The 17,493-nt window shown below is 43.5% G+C and overlaps 1 protein-coding gene across 1 annotated transcript; it reads right to left on the bottom strand.

Moving 5' to 3' along the window:
- Positions 1-216: 216 nt before the first annotated feature.
- LOC132820800 (apolipoprotein L3-like) lies at positions 217-9,745 on the bottom strand. Its single transcript, XM_060833115.1, has 2 exons — positions 9,696-9,745; positions 217-1,093 (listed from the first exon to the last, which is right to left on the bottom strand). Exons 1-2 carry the CDS (start codon positions 9,743-9,745, stop codon positions 217-219), a joined length of 927 nt encoding a protein of 308 aa, XP_060689098.1.
- Positions 9,746-17,493: the final 7,748 nt, after the last annotated feature.

A 17,493-nucleotide genomic window follows, 5' to 3' on the forward strand; every position in this document is an offset into this window, starting at 1 on the left:
TGTTTAATATGCATTTTTGAAGTTGGGGTATAAAATTGTTATTTTTTTCTTTAAGTAGTGGAATTTGGGGACCTTCTTTGTCACTCATACTTTAACAGATTATAAGGTGAGGTAAGCTTTTCTGTGTGTTTGATTTAATTAGCAGAAGGGTTCACCGCCGTATCGTAACACTATAAACACCCATCCTCCTTCAACAATCAGGTGGGATTCTTTCATTTACTCAATCTTTAAAATGAATTTCAGAAACTGATAAATGTCTTCATAGGCCATTAATTCATCTTCCATCTTCGTAGCCATACTGTGTATGTTCTTCGCAGCCTCAGTCTTGCTTCCTTTTGTAAGATCTACGGAACTCCTTGTGATAGAGTAGATATTTGTTAGCATTATGATTGCAGAAAGAAGTCCTGATATAGCTCTGACAACAGTGGATAGTAGGGGAAGTGATCCAGAAAGCAGCTCTTGAATGCTTTCAGTTTTCTGGCTCACTGATGTTACCTGCCTGGCTGTGTTAGACAGTGGAACGGTTATCGGTTCCTCAAGAACTGAAACATCTCCACCTTTCTCGCTGCACTTTACTGCGCCGCAGCTTTCAGTTAGAAAGTCTGACATTTGTTCACTAGACTTATGTTTCGTGATTTCTGCTTGTAGGTTATGGCTCCAGGATTTAATTGCACTGCAAATCTTGTGTAAATACTTTGATACTAGCTTACAGCATTCATTGTATTGATTGACAATTTCGTCAACTCTTTTCTGTTTGATGGATTGTCCAACTGACTCGGTGACATCAGCTGTAAAATTGGTAGCAGCACCGGTTGCACTCACCCCAGCTCCCACTGCACTGAGACCCAGCGATGTACCTGAAGTAAAAGGACTTGCAATGAGTCCTGTAACGGACAGAACCCCGCCGACAATTGCTGCTGAGGTCCCGGTGATGCTTGCTATGGTAGCCCCTCTGTGGTACTCATCAATGACTTCTGCAATTTCTTTCAGTTCTTTGATGTGTTCTTGTGTCTGATCCCTCCAGTCTGGGAACTGTTTGACAAACAGCTGGCAATCCTCATCGTGCTTTTCCAGTTCTGTTTTCAGCTGTATCCTGTTAAGATCAGATGGATTACTTCAGATTATTCCCCAAGTCACTGTAATTAAACATAGAAACAGAGAAGATGGGTGCAGGAGTAGGCAATTCATCCCTTCAAGCCTGCACCACCATTCAATATGATCATGCAATCTCAATATCAATTCCTGCTTTCTCTCCACACTCCTTGACCTCTTTCGCCGAAAGGGCCACATCCAGCTTAAATATATCTAAAGAACTGGCCCCAACACCTTTCTGTAGGAGAGAATTCCACAGGTTCACAACTCTCTGAGTGAAGAAATTCTTCCTCATGTCAGTCCTGGATGGGATTACCACTTATTCTCAGACTGACGACCCTAGTTCTGGACTTCCCCAACATTGGGAACATTCTTCCCGCATCCAGCCTGTCCAGCTCCATCAGGATTTTATATGTTTCTCTGAGGTCTCCTCTGATTCTTCTAAATTCCAGTGAATAAAGGCCCAGTCAATCCGGTCTTTCCTCATGTGTCAGTCCTGCCATCCCGGGAATCAGTCTGATAAACCTTTGCTGGACTCTGTTGATAGTAATAATGTCCTTCCTCAGACTAGGAGACCAAAACTGCACACAATATTCAAGGTGTATATACTCAAGGCCCTGCAGCAAGACTATGAAGGAGAGCGTGCCATTAGCTTTCCTCACTGCCTGCTACACCTGCATGCCAACCTTCAGCGAGTGCTCTACCATGTCACCCAGATCTTGTTGCACCTTACCTTTTCCTAAACTGTCACCATTCAGGTAATATCTTCGAGGAAAAAGTGAGGTCTGCAGATGCTGGAGATCAGAGCTGAAAATGTTTTGCTGGTTAAAGCGCAGCAGGTCAGGCAGCATCCAAGGAACAGGAAATTCGACGTTTCGGGCACAAGCCCTTCATCAGGAATGAGGAATCATTCCTGATGAAGGGCTTATGCCCGAAACGTCGAATTTCCTGTTCCTTGGATGCTGCCTGACCTGCTGAGCTTTAACCAGCAACACATTTTCAGCACCATTCAGGTAATAACCTACCTTCCTGTTTACTGAATTACCGAGGCAGCACAAACTGATCTCTGCAACAATAATCCAGCTCTCAACAGCTAGGTCGGACTGGGGCTTGAATGGATGAATGAATGGTGATTAAAGAGGCAAAACGTCTGAGGGGAAATGGCAATAATTGACAGTGTGAGGGGAGAAGTGACAATTGGACAACGTAATGAAAGAGGAAAACTGATCATAAATGGAAAACATAACCATATATTTTCTAACCAACCTGTCCAGCTATATTGTTACATATCTCTGGAGCAGAGGGGACAGGAAATAAGGCTCCCTGGCTCAGAAATAGAGACACTACCTCTAAGCCACAAGTCCATGAGAGATCTGTTAGTTTTTTTTTAGCAACTTGCTCAGAGATGCTATTACATGTCTCTGGAGTAGATGAGACATGCTTCAGAAGTCCATACAATTATCACTGTGCCACAAGAGATCACAATCAAAGGGAAAGGAGAATTTAGATCATTATTGATCAATGATCAGTAGTTAGCTGTAATCTTATTGATATGGACACCTTCTAACCATGCCAATTCAATGGTAACTCATGTCTGTGAGACAGAAAACCCATGGGTTCACTTCAGAGACTTGTACATAAACATGTTTCCAATTCAATGGAGGGACCTCTTTCTTGTTGTTAACGCTATCTTTCAGATGAAACTACAGTCTATTGTAGATTTAGGCTTTTACAACTGTCAGTAATATTTCATGATGGTATTTCTTATTAAAAACTAGCAAAGATGACTAAGTGATTGATAATGAAGGAGAGTAAATTAGCTAGAAGGATAAAAACAGATGCCAAGACTCCTTCGGCAAAAGTGCATCATTAATTAAGCTCCACTATATCACAAGCCATCGCAAATTTGTAACAGCCCAATTAAACCACTATCAATTTCCCTGACTGGCTGCTATTCAGGACAAAAGTAATTCACACCAGTCAGTAACAGGAAAATAATTCTCTTTGTTGTAGACCAACTTATTCTTCAACAAATGGCAAAAGAAAATCACTAATTAATCATAGAAATTAACAGGAGTTCCTCAGGGTAGTGTCCTAGGCCCAACCATCTTCAGCTGATTCATCAATGACCTTCCCTCCATCATAAGGTCAGAAGTGGGGATGTACACCAATGATTGCATAATGTTCAGCACCATCGTGACTCCTGAAATATTGAAACAGTCCATATTAAGGTGCATCAGGATCTGGACAATATCCAGGCCTGTGCTGACAAGTGGTAAGTAACATGTGGGTCTCACAAATGCCAGCCTATGGCCATCTTTGATAAGAGACAATCTAACCGCCATCCAATGGTGTTATCATCATCAAATTCCCCACTAACAACATCCTGGGGGTTACCATTGACCAGAAACTCAACTAAACCCACCACAAGTGGCTACAAGAGCAGGTCAGAAGCGAGGAATACTGCAGTGAGTAACTCACCTCCTGACTCCCACAAGCCTGTCCACTGTCTACAAGGCACAAGTCAGGAGTGTGATGGAATACTCCCCACTTGCATGGATGGGTGCAACCCCAACAACACTCAAGAAGCTTGACACCATCCAGGACAAAATAGCCCACTTGACTGGCATCACATCCACTCCTTCCATCACTGATGCTCAGTAGAAGCAGTGTGTACTATCACAAAATGCCCTGCAAAAAATCACCAAAGATCCTCAAGACAGCACCTTCCAAACCAACAACCACTTGCATCTTGAAGGACGAGGGCAGCAGACACATGGGAACACCACCCCCTGCAAGTTCCCCTCTAATCCACTCCCCACCCTGACTTGGAAATATATCACCGTTCCTTCACTGTTGCTGGGTCAAAATTCTGGAATTCCCTCCCTCAGGGCATTGTGGGTCAACCCACTGCACATGAACTACAGCGGTTCAAGAAGGCAGCTCACCCCCACCTTCTCAAGGGGCAACTAGGGACGGGCAATAAATGCTGGGCCCAGCCAGCAATGCCCACATCAGAGGAGTAAACAAAAAAAATTATTTTACTACTACACAGTTTCAGCTATACCTCTTTAAGACCATAAATACACACACATTCATTTTCAAATAGTAAAGACAAATTGGACAGATTGCATGGGCTGGGGCTGTTTTCCCTGGAGTGTAGGAAGCTGAGAGGTGACCTTATAGAGGATTATAAAATTATGAGGGGCATGGATAGTGTAAATAGATAAAGTCCTTTCTCTGGGGTGGTGGAGTCCAGAACTAGAGGGCATAGGTTTAGGGTGAGAGGGGAAAGATTTAAAAGGGAGCTAAGGGATAACTTTTTCACACAGAGGGTGGTGCGTGTATGGAATGAGCTGCCAGAGGAAGTGGTGGAGGCTGGTACAATTACAGCATTTAAAAGGCATCTGGATGGGTACATGAATAGGAAGGGATATGGGCCAAGTGCTGGCAAATGGGACTAGATTAGGTTCGGATATCTAGATGTGTTGGACCAAAGCGCCTGATTTTGTGCTGTACAGCTCTATGACTCTATGTGTTTATGAGGGAAAAATATAGACAACGAAAAAGAATTCTGTGCATCAAAGCCCAGATGACAAGAACGTTCTGAGTTGCTTCTCACAGTCCTTTTGTTTCTTTAGTTGAAATAGGAGAGAGGGTGGAGCAATGGTAACAGGAACTTTCAATCAAGAGCTACTCAACAGCTACTACTTCAACATTTGTACTTACCACAGCTCCTCTGGAATGGACTCATCATCTGTGAAAAGAACTAAATCAATATTAGCAGATTTTAACAATACCAGAGTCAATGTGGGCTTCCTATTAGTAGGGTGCACTTTCCCAAGAGATCTACAGCCGAAAACGAGCTGCCTGACCCGCTGTGATCTCCAGCATGTCTTGTCTCCAGGAATTGCTGGAAATTTTTATTGTAACCCAAACCTTTTCTCTTTGGCATTTGTGTATAGGAAGTTTCAAATGAGGAAGGGTTATGCTGGGAACTGAGACATTCTTCAGCCACAGGCACTGTCAAATGCAACTAACTGAATATGTGCAAGATAAAATCAATTAACCTTTTTATTTATAATTCCTCTCTTCAATTTAAAATATGAACCTTGTGGCCTATCTCCTTCCTTACAAATGTTGCAATCTCCTCCAATCATACAATCCTGCAAACTCACTGCATACCTCTAATTCTGGCCTGATTGCATTGCTGCATTTAATGGTTCTCTCAGCTATCAAAACTTTGAGCTCTGAAATTCCTAATTTAAATCTCTCCACCTCGATTCTCGTTCCTCCTTTAAAATGTTCCTTAAGTGAAACCTACCACGTTGTTCAAACCTTTGGCTACCTGATTTATTAAGCGTGTCTTTGTTGCATGTCCAACAGATTATGAGACATGGCTAGCGTGAGTGAAGAGTTGGCTTGCTTCCCACTTATTGTGGGTTACCCCTGCTTCCCCCTTTCACTAGCAACAACGGGAAAAGGAGAACCCAATCTGCAGTCTTCCCCTGTCTCACCACAGGGTATGTCTGTAGCTGTGCCTCATCACAATCAGCACAGTGGCCTCCTTCCATGCAGTCAACATCTCTATAGTTTCCTGCAATATTCTGAATGACTGAAATGGAGGAATGTGCAGCAATAGGGGGAGAGGATGAGGAAAGGAGAGTATGGGGGCCAGAATTGCTATGATGGTTTGAATAGCCTTCTTCTGTGCAGTAATGAGTTGGTCGTTTCTGGATGAGTTTGCCCCAGCGGTACATCCTGAGTATTTTGGGATGCGTATGATCTGGGTTTGGTAACCATCTGTCCCATTGACTTTCTAATATCATTTTGATTTGAGTAGCTATCTGAGCCACCCAACTTAATCCGATTTCCCAGCACATCGTCTGTATCCCCGGAGATGGTGTATCGGAGGGTTTCCACTTTGACCACATTTCCAGACCCTTGTCTGACCGGGAAAGATATACAAATGCTGGGAGCTGAGCTATGTGTGGGACTTTAGGCAAGACCTAGCTGTGTCCTACAGGGACTGCTTTGTGACTGAGGTGCAGCCAGTTGGATCTAAGAGCCTGCCTGATGAAGGGGTATGCTCCTCCTCTCAGGGAGCAGTTGACTGTCTGCAGGAAGTGTGTCTGGCAGCAACTCCTTTCAGACCACGTGGATTGGCTGGGTGGGAGTTGGAAGAGCTGAATAGCACACAGGAGACAGAGAGTGTGATAAATAGCAGCTTCAGGGAGGTGGTCACACCATAGGTACGTCAAGTTGATGGGAGAGTACTGGGGAGGTAGGTAGGTAGTGTGGTTATGCCCTTCCCAAACAAATTTCCCTACTTGGGTGGGGTGCAGATAGCCTCTAAGGGGAAATAACAGCAGCAGCCAGCTCTCTGGTACCCCGACTGGCTCAGCTGTAAAGCAAGGTATGGTAGAGTCCAAGTGAGCGATTGTGACAGGGGACTGTCCAAGCAGAGAGGCATTTCTGTGGCTGTGTGCGAGACTCCAGGGTGGGGTGATGTGGTGCCAAGGTCACGTTGCAGCAAATTCTCAAAGGAGTTGCAGCCAAAGATTATTGAACACATTGGTACCAACATGATAGGTAGAAAAAGGGATGAATGAATATGGGGAGTTAACGCAGGAGGTTGAAAAGCAGGATCCTGAGGGTAGGAATCTCTGGATTCCTCCTGGTGCCATGTGCTAGTTAGAATAGGATAAGGCAGGTGAATGGATGGAGAACGTGAGGACTGCAGATGCCGGTGATCAGAGTCGAGAGTGTGGTGCTGGAAAAGCACAGCAAGTTAGGCAGCATCTGAGGAGCAAGAGAATCGACGTTTCAGGCAAGAGCCCTTAATCAGGCGAATATGTGGCTGGGGAACTGGTGCGGGGGCAGGGATTCAGATTTTTGGATCTTTGGGATCTCTTCTGGAATAGAGCTGACCTGTAGAAGAGGGATGGATTGCACCTGAAGTAAAGCAGGATTAATATCCCAGCAGGGAGATTTACTCAAGCCATTGGGGAGGGTTTAAACTAGTCTGGCAGGGATGGGAGAAACGAGAGAAGGTTGAGACTAATGCAGAAGCTAAAGAAAGCAAGTTAAATCAACAAGGCAGAGAACAAGGGAAGACTGGTTAATTAAACTGCACTTATTTCAGTGCAAGAGGCCTGATAGGTAAGGCAGATGAACTCAGGGCTTGATGGGAAGGTGGGGCTGGGATATCATCGCTATTACAGTAACATGGCTGAGGGAGGGACAGGACTGGCAGCTGAATATTCCTGGATATAGATGCGAAAGGAAGGCTGGAGGGAGAGGGAAGACAGGAGAGGGAGTGGTGTTGTTGATGAAAGAAGACATCTTGGCAGAGAGGATATTCCTGAGGGATCATCCAGTGAAGCTACCTGGATGGAACTGAGAAATAAGAAAGGGGGTGATCACTTTGATGGGATTGTACTATAGGCCCCACAATAGTCAGCAGGAAATTGAGGAGCAAATATGTCAGAAAATTACAGATAGCTGTGAGAATAATAGGGGTATAATTTAGTTTTCCAAACATAGAACATACAACATTACAGCGCAGTACAGGCCCTTCAGCCCACGATGTTGTGCTGACCTGTGAAACCAATCTAAAGCCCACCTAACCTACACTATTCCATTATCATCCACATATCTATCCAATGATCATTTACATACCCTTAAAGCTGGCAAGTCCTCTGCTGTTACAGGCAGTGTATTCCATGTCTTTAATACTCTCTGAGTAAAGAACCTATCTGCAACATCTACCCTATATCTCTCACCCTTCAATTTAAAGCTATGTCCCCTCGTGCTAGCCATCACCATCCAAGGAAAAAGGCTCTCATTGTCCACCCTACCTATCCTCTGGTTTAAAAATCACACAACACCAGGTTATAGTCCAACAGGTTTAATTGGAAGCACTAGCTTTTGGAGCACTGCTCCTTCACCAGGTGGTTTGAACAGCGCTCCAACAGCTAGTGCTTCCAATTAAACCTGTTTGATTTTACCTGGTGATGTGTGATTTTTAACTTTGTACACCCCAGTCCAACACCTACATCTCCAAATCATAATCCTCTGATCATCTTGTATGCCTTTTTCAGTCACCTCTTAACCTTCTAACAAAATCAGCCTTAAGTCCCTCAGCCTTTCCTCATAAGTCCTTCCCTCCATACCAGGCAATACCTGGTAAATTTCCTTTGCATCCTTTCCAATGCTTTCACATCCTTTGTATAATATGACTGTACGCAACACTCCAAGTACAGCCACATCAGAGTTTTGTACAGCTGCAACATGACCTCATGGCTCTGAAACTCAATTCCTCTACTAATAAAAGCTAACACACTGTATGTCTTCTTAACAACCCTATCAACCTGGGTGGCAACTTTCAGGGATCTATGCACATGGACACTGAGATCTCTCTGCTCATCCACACAACAAAGAATCTTATCATTAGCCCAGTACTCTGTGTTCCTGTTACTCCTTCCAAAGTGAATCATCTCACACCTCATTAAACTTCATTTGCCACCTCTCAGCCTAGCTCTGCAACTTATCTATATCCCCTTGTAAGTTGCAACATTCTTTTAAAGCCATTCATCAGGAATAAAGGCAGGGTGAAAGGCTTTTGCCCGAAACGTCGATTTCGCTGCTCGTTGGATGCTGCCTGAACTGCTGTGCTCTTCCAGCACCACTGATCCAGAATCTGGTTTCCAGCATCTGCAGTCATTGTTTTTACCTCCACCGAACTTAGTGTCATCTGCAAATTTATGAACCCATCCTTCTATGCCCTCATCCAGGTCATTTATAAAAATGACAAACAGCAGTGGCCTCAAAGCAGATCCTTGTGGTACATCACTGGTAAGTGAACTCCAGGATGAACATTTCCCATCAAGCATCACCCTCTGTCTTCTTACAGCTAGCCAATTTCTGATCCAAACCGCTAAATCATCCTCGATCCCATGCCTCCATATTTTCTGCAATAGCCTACCATGGGGAACTTTATCAAACACCTTACTGAAATCCATCTACACCACCACTTTACCCTCATCCACCTGTTTGCTCACCTTCTCAAAGAACTCAGTAAGGTTTGTGAGGTACTACCGACCCTTCACAAAACCGTGTTGACTATCCCAAATCAAATTATTCCTTTCTAGATGGTTATAAATCCGATCTCTTATAATCTCTTCCAAAACTTTGCCCACAACCGAAGTAAGGCTCACTGGTCTATAATTACCAGGGGTGTCTCTCCTCCCATCTTCTGGCACTATTCCGATAGACAATGATGACATAATGATCAAGCCAAAGGCTCCGCGACCTCCTCCCAACTCCCTAACTAATTCTTCACATCTCATCCCTATATAAGCCTTCTGATCCCTTTGGCAAGAGATTCAACTTCTTTAGTAAACCATGGTTTCCTCGCTTGACCACTTCCTCACTGCCTGACAGGTATATACTTATCAAGGACATGCAGTAGCTGGTCCTTGAATAAGCTCCATATTTCAATTGTGCCCATCCCCCGCAGTTTCCTTCTCCATCATATGCATCCTAAATCTTGTCTAATCACATCATAATTGCCGTTCCCCCAGCAATAGCTCTTGCCTTACCTGTCCCTTTCCATCGCTAAAGTAAACGTAGCCTGGACTGGTACTGCCATAGTATTAAGGGCTCAGATTGGGAAGAATTTATTAAGTGTGTTCAGGAAAACTTTCTTAATCAATATGTAGATGGCCTTACTAGAGATGGGGGAAAACCTGAGCTCCTCTTGGGAAATAAGACAGGGCTAGAGACTGAAATGTCGATGGGGGAGCACTTTGGATCAGTGACCATAATTCTTTTAGTTTTAAAATAGTGATGGAAAAGGATAGAGCTGGTCCACAAGTTAAAGTTCTAAACTGGGGCTAGGCTAATCTTGATAGTCTTAGACAGGAACTTGCAAACGTTGACTGGATGAGGCTGTTCACAGGTAAAAGGGCATGTGGAAAGTGGGAGATTTTCAATTGCATGATAACGAGAGTTCAGGGCCATCATGTCCCTGTTAGGGTGAAGGGTAAGGCCGGCAGGATTAGGGAGCACTGGATGTCAAGAGATATTGAGGTTTTGGTCAAGAAGAAGGAGGAGGCATTGTCAAGTGTAGACAGCTAGGATCAAGTGTAGGCAGCTAGGATCAAGTGTAGGCAGCTAGGATCAAGTGTAGACAGCTAGGATCAAGTGTAGGCAGCTAGGATCAAGTGTAGACAGCTAGGATCAAGTGTAGGCAGCTAGGATCAAGTGTAGACAGCTAGGATCAAGTGTAGGCAGCTAGGATCAAGTGTAGACAGCTACGATCAAGTGTAGACAGCTAGGATCAAGTGTAGACAGCTAGGCTCAAGTGTAGACAGCTAGGATCAAGTGTAGACAGCTAGGATCAAGTGTAGGCAGCTAGGATCAAGTGTAGACAGCTACGATCAAGTGTAGGCAGCTAGGATCAAGTGTAGACAGCTAGGATCAAGTGTAGGCAGCTAGGATCAAGTGTAGACAGCTAGGATCAAGTGTAGGCAGCTAGGATCAAGGGCAGACAGCTAGGATCAAGTGCAGGCAGCTAGGATCAAGTGCAGACAGCTAGGATCAAGTGTAGACAGCTAGGCTCAAGTGTAGACAGCTAGGATCAAGTGTAGGCAGCTAGGATCAAGTGTAGACAGCTAGGATCAAGTGTAGGCAGCTAGGATCAAGTGCAGACAGCTAGGATCAAGTGTAGACAGCTAGGCTCAAGTGTAGACAGCTAGGATCAAGTGTAGGCAGCTAGGATCAAGTGTAGACAGCTAGGATCAAGTGTAGGCAGCTAGGATCAAGTGTAGACAGCTAGGATCAAGTGTAGGCAGCTAGGATCAAGTGTAGACAGCTACGATCAAGTGTAGACAGCTAGGATCAAGTGTAGACAGCTAGGCTCAAGTGTAGACAGCTAGGATCAAGTGTAGACAGCTAGGATCAAGTGTAGGCAGCTAGGATCAAGTGTAGACAGCTACGATCAAGTGTAGGCAGCTAGGATCAAGTGTAGACAGCTAGGATCAAGTGTAGGCAGCTAGGATCAAGTGTAGACAGCTAGGATCAAGTGTAGGCAGCTAGGATCAAGGGCAGACAGCTAGGATCAAGTGCAGGCAGCTAGGATCAAGTGCAGACAGCTAGGATCAAGTGTAGACAGCTAGGCTCAAGTGTAGACAGCTAGGATCAAGTGTAGGCAGCTAGGATCAAGTGTAGACAGCTAGGATCAAGTGTAGGCAGCTAGGATCAAGTGCAGACAGCTAGGATCAAGTGTAGACAGCTAGGCTCAAGTGTAGACAGCTAGGATCAAGTGTAGGCAGCTAGGATCAAGTGTAGACAGCTAGGATCAAGTGTAGGCAGCTAGGATCAAGTGTAGACAGCTAGGATCAAGTGTAGGCAGCTAGGATCAAGTGTAGACAGCTAGGATCAAGTGTAGGCAGCTAGGATCAAGTGTAGACAGCTAGGATCAAGTGTAGGCAGCTAGGATCAAGTGTAGACAGCTAGGATCAAGTGTAGGCAGCTAGGATCAAGTGTAGACAGCTAGGATCAAGCGTAGACAGCTAGGATCAAGCGTAGGCAGCTAGGATCAAGTGTAGGCAGCTAGGATCAAGTGTAGACAGCTAGGATCAAGTGTAGGCAGCTAGGATCAAGTGTAGACAGCTAGGCTCAAGTGTAGACAGCTAGGATCAAGTGTAGACAGCTAGGATCAAGTGTAGACAGCTAGGATCAAGTGTAGGCAGCTAGGATCAAGTGTAGACAGCTAGGATCAAGTGTAGACAGCTAGGATCAAGTGTAGGCAGCTAGGATCAAGTGTAGACAGCTAGGATCAAGTGCAGACAGCTAGGATCAAGTGCAGGCAGCTAGGATCAAGTGTAGACAGCTAGGCTCAAGTGTAGACAGCTAGGATCAAGTGTAGGCAGCTAGGATCAAGTGTAGACAGCTAGGATCAAGTGTAGACAGCTAGGATCAAGTGTAGGCAGCTAGGATCAAGTGTAGACAGCTAGGCTCAAGTGTAGACAGCTAGGATCAAGTGTAGGCAGCTAGGATCAAGTGTAGACAGCTAGGATCAAGTGTAGACAGCTAGGCTCAAGTGTAGACAGCTAGGATCAAGTGTAGACAGCTAGGATCAAGTGTAGGCAGCTAGGATCAAGTGTAGACAGCTAGGATCAAGTGTAGGCAGCTAGGATCAAGTGTAGGCAGCTAGGATCAAGTGTAGACAGCTAGGATCAAGTGAATCCCTCGAAGAGTATAAAGCATGCAGCAGTACACTTAAGAGGAAAATCAGGAGGGCAAAAAGGGATATGACTTATTTGGCAAATAGGGTTAAGGAGAACCCAAAGAGTTTCTGCATGTATATTAAGGACAAAACAGTTACTAGTGACAAAATAGGGACCTTTAAAGATCAATGAGGCTCTCTATTTGTGGAACCACAAGACATGCGATCCTAAATGAATATTTCATGTCAGTATTTACTGTGGAGAAATAAATAGTGATGTCTTCAAAAAAGTCCATATTAAAGAAGTTAAAAATCACACAACACCAGGTAATAGTCCAACAGGTTTATTTGGAAGCTCTAGCTTTCGGAGGACTGCTCCTTCATCAGGTGGGTGTAGAACAGATTCATAAGACACAGAATTTATAGCAAAAGATTACAGTGTCATGCAACTGAAATGATGTATTGAACAAACCTAGGTTGCTGTTAAGTCTTTCACTTCTAGAATGGGTTGCAGGTTTTGATTCATTAATATATAAATCCCAGAACATCTTTTAAGTGACATTCTCAAGATAACTTAAGATTTTGTGAAAAAAAGTGACATCTCAGTCAGACAATGCATTAAAGGTGTGAGGCTAAAAACTGGATGTATTCCAATCTTGATTCAGACTGGTTCTATTTCCAAAGTAGGAATTTATAAAATATAACATGGATTGACTACAGAGAAGACAGTTATCTAAGATTACAACAAGACCTTGATCAACTGGGCCAGTGGGCTGAGAAATGGCAGATCAAGCTTAATTTAAATAAATGCGAGGTGTTGCATTTTGGTAAGACACACCAGGGCAGGATTTATACAGTTATTGGTTGGGTCCTGGGGAGTGTTGTTGAACAGAGAGATCTAGATGAGCAGGTACATAGTGGTGTCACTGGTAGACAACGTGGTGAAGAAGCCATTTGTTATACTGATCTTCATAGTCAGAGCATTGAATTAGAAATTACAAGACATAGGTAAGGTTACATTTGGAGTACTGCATAGAACTCTGGTTGCCCTGCTAAAGGAAGGGTGTAATTAAACTGAAAAGGGTGCAAAGAATATTTACAAGGATGTTACTGAGACATAAGGATTTGAGTTCAAAGGTGGAGGAACACTTTGGAGTCAGTAACCATAATTCTATTAGTTTTAAAACAGTGATAAAAAAGGATAGACTGGATCTAAAAGTTAAAGTTTTAAATTGGAGGAAGGCCAATTTTGACGGTGTTAGGTATATTATGAAGTTGAAGGTGTGTACTGTACCTTTAAGAGAGAGTGAATGTAGGCACCTGTCATGTGACTGGCTGCAGGCACAAATTGTACTGGACAATTCAAAGAGATAACATTTGAGCTGTAACTTAATACTGAGTAGTCTTCACAACAATTCAAATTCAACCAGTTTAAATTATGCCCCAAGATATTAAAACCCAATCGAATTTGAATTTTATTGTTTTGACAACATCAAACCAATGAGATGATCAGATGATTTGGAGTATAGAAAGCAGGGATTTTGAACAGTTAGCAGGAGACAAAGAGTACCTACTGTCGTCGGCAGACTACCTGCAGACCTTCTCTCTGAAAGGTATTTTTATCATATGAAACACCTTTGCAGCAGAAGACCAAAGATGACCCAGGGGAATCTACAAGTAGAGGAACTTCAACACTCAAAGATGACAACTGATTTTGAAAAGTGATTTGCTGTAAACTTAATAGGGTCTTTAACAGATCAATATATTGTTATAGAGTGGGAGGTAGAAAACAAACTTTAAGAGAAAGGAGGCTTACAGTTGTAGATAATTGTTTAATGTTCTCTTTTGGAGTTATAGAATAAAATTGTGACTTTTTCTTTAAATAGTGGAATATGGGAGTTCTCTGTCACTCATACTTTAACAGATTATGAGGCAAAGTGAGCTGTTCTGTGGTTTTGCTTTAATTAGCAGAAGGCTTTACCTCATGTCACAACAGATTGGGGGCTCGGGTCCGGGATTTGGACAGGCTTAGACAGATCCAGTCTGAGATTTGGACAAACCTGAAGAGACCCCAGCAGATTTAAACACTTGCTAATTAACAGGATTAGCTGATTAAAGTCCTCGGTCTTTAAATAAAACATAGGTGTGACAATTTGTTTAATTTTGGTTACGTGTGGTTGGTTAAATTAAAAGTGAGAGAAATTGCTCTTAAAATTGCTAGAGAGGTTCTAGGATTTGAAGATGATTCCCAAATTTGCCAAGAAAGTTTAGAAGGAAAGAAAAAAGACCTTACTTGTAAAATTAGCAAAGAGGTTAGAATTGGGTTTAATCTAGAACAAACATAAAGCTGAAATTGTAAGGGAATTTCTCAAACACTGAAGTGTGTCAGAGAAACGGACCAGTGCATTAGAGTGAGAAAAATTTAAATTACAGTTGAGGAAAATGGAATTAGAAAATAAACAAAGAGAGCGAGAGAAGAAAGAAAGAGAGTCAGAAAGAGAAACAGAGCTAAGAAAGAGAGAGGAAAGAGAGAGAAGGTTCTTAGCTGAGCAGAACACAGAACATGAACAATGCAGCACAGAACAGGCCCCTCGGCCCTCGATGTTGCGCCGATCTGTGAACTAATCTAAGCCCATCTCCCTACACTATCCCATGATCATCCATTTCCTTATGCAAGGATTGTTTAAATCTCCCTAACATGCCTGAGTTAACTACATTGACAGGCAGGGCATTCCATGCCCTTACAACTCTCTAGAGTAAAGAACCTGCCTCTGACATCTGTCTTAAATCTATCATCCCTCAATTTGCAGCTATGCCCCGTCGTACAAGCAGATGTTATCATCCTAGGAAAAAGACTCTCACTGTCTACCCTATCTAATCCTCTGATCATCTTGTATGTCTCTATTAAATCCCCTCTTAGCCTTCTTCTTTCCAATGAGAACAGACCCAAGTCCCTCAGCTTTTCCTCATAAGATCTTTGCTCCAGATCAGGCAACATCCTGGTAAATCTCCTCTGCACCTTTTCCAATGCTTCCACATCCTTCCCGAAATATGGCAACCAGAACTGTACACAATATTCCAAGTGCAGCCGCACTAGCATTTTGTACAGTAGCAGTATGACATCACGGCTCCAGAACTCAATCCCTCTCCAAATGAAACCAAACCTAACGTATGCCTTCTTAACAGCACTATCAACCTGGGTGGCAACTTTCAGGGATCTATGTACATGGACTCCAAGATCCCTCTACACATCCACACTACCAAGAATCTTTCCATTGACCCAGTATTCTGCCTTCCTGTTATTCTTCCCAAAGCGAATCCCCCCACATTTATCTGCATTGAACTCTATTTGCCATTTTCAGCCCAATTCTTCAGTTTATCCGAGTCTCCCTGCAACCTGTAACATTCTCCCACACTGTCCACTACTCCATCGACTTTAGTGTCATCTGCAAACTTACTAACCCACCCACCTATGCCTATGTCCAAGTCATTTATAAAAATGACAAACAGCAGTGGTCCCAAAACAGATCCTTGTGGCACACCACTAGTAACCGGACTCCAGGCTGAATATTTTCCATCAACCACCACTCGCTGCCTTCTTTCAGAAAGCCAGTTCCTAATCCAAACTGCTAAATTACCTTCAATCCTATACATCTGCATTTTCTCAAACAGCCTACCATATGGAACCTTATCAAAGGCTTTACTGAAGTCCATGTACACCACATCAACTGCCCTACCCTCATCTACATGATCAGTCACCTTCTCAAAAAGCTCAATGAGGTTTGTGAGACACGACCTGCCCTTGACAAATCCATATTGACTATTTCCAATTAAATTGTTGTTTGCTAGATGATTATAAATCCTATCTCTTATAATCCTTTCCAAAACCTTTCATACAACAGACACGAGGCTCACTGGTCTATAATTACCTGGGTCATCTCTACCTCCCTTCTTGAACAAGGGCACAACATTTGCAAACCTCCAGTCATCTGGTATTAAACCTGTAGACAATGATGACTCAAAGATCAAGGCCAAACGCTCAGCCATCTCCTCCCTAGCTTCCCAGAGAATTCTTGGAAATATCCCATCCGGCCCAGGGGACCTATCTACTTTCACACCTTCTAGAATTGATAACACCTTCTCCTTACTAACCTCAATCCTTTCTCGTCTAATAGCCTGTATCTCAGTCTGCTCCTCTACAATATTCTCCTTGTCCTGAGTGAAAACAGATGAGAAGTATTTGTTTAGCACCTTTCCGATTGCCACAGGGTCCACACACAACTTCCCACTTCTATCTTTGACAGGCCCTATTCCTAGTCATCCTTTATTCCTCACATATGTATAGAAAACAGTATTATTCTACTTGCTAAAGACTGCTCATGTCCTCTCTTTGGTCTTCTTAACTCTCTCTTTAGATCCTTCCCAGCTACTCTGTAACTCTCCATCGCCTCATCCGAACCATTTCGCCTCGATGTCATATAAGCCTCCCTCTTCCGCTTAACAAGAGATACAATTTCTTTAATAAACCACGGCTCCTTTACCTTATCACTTCCTCCCTGCCTGACAGGGACATACCTATCAAAGACACTCAATATCTGTTCCTTAAACCAGCTCTATATTTCGATTGTCCCCATCCCCTGCATTTTGCTCCCCCACTCTATGCCTCCTAATGCCTGCCTATTCACATTATAATTGCCCTTCTCCTATCTATAACTCTTGCCTTGTGGCTTGTACCTATCCCTTTCCATCGCTAAACTAAATGTAACCGAATTATGGTATCTCTCTCCAAAGTGCTCACCTATCATTAAATCAAACATCTGGCCTGGTTCATTTCCAAGCACCAGATTCAGTGTGGCCTCCCCTCTTGTTGGCCCTTTGATATACTGTATCAGGAAACCCTCCTGCACACATTGGACAAAAACTGATCCATCCGACATACTAAGTTATAGCACTTCCAGTTAATGTTGGGGAAGTTAAAGTCCCCCATAATGACCATCCTGTTCCTTTCACTCCTGCCCAGAATCAATTTGCCAATCCTCTCCTCCACATCCCTGGAACTTTGTGGAGGTCTATAAAAACTCCCAGCAACATGACCTCTCCTCTCCTGTTTCTAACCTCAGTCCACACCACCTCAGTAGGCAGGTCCTCGTCAAAGGTTCTTTCAGCCA

This window comes from Hemiscyllium ocellatum, chromosome 1 (genome assembly GCF_020745735.1).
Source record: "Hemiscyllium ocellatum isolate sHemOce1 chromosome 1, sHemOce1.pat.X.cur, whole genome shotgun sequence".
NCBI lineage: Eukaryota > Metazoa > Chordata > Chondrichthyes > Orectolobiformes > Hemiscylliidae > Hemiscyllium > Hemiscyllium ocellatum.

Coding starts and splice junctions, on each gene's coding strand:
- LOC132820800 (XM_060833115.1), bottom strand. CDS start 9,745: ATGGCAGTACCAGTCCAGGCTACGTTTACTTTAGCGATGGAAAGGGAC. Junction 1,094..9,695: donor TTAGCGATGGAAAGGGACAG/GTAAGGCAAGAG, acceptor TGATCTTAACAG/GATACAGCTGAAAACAGAAC.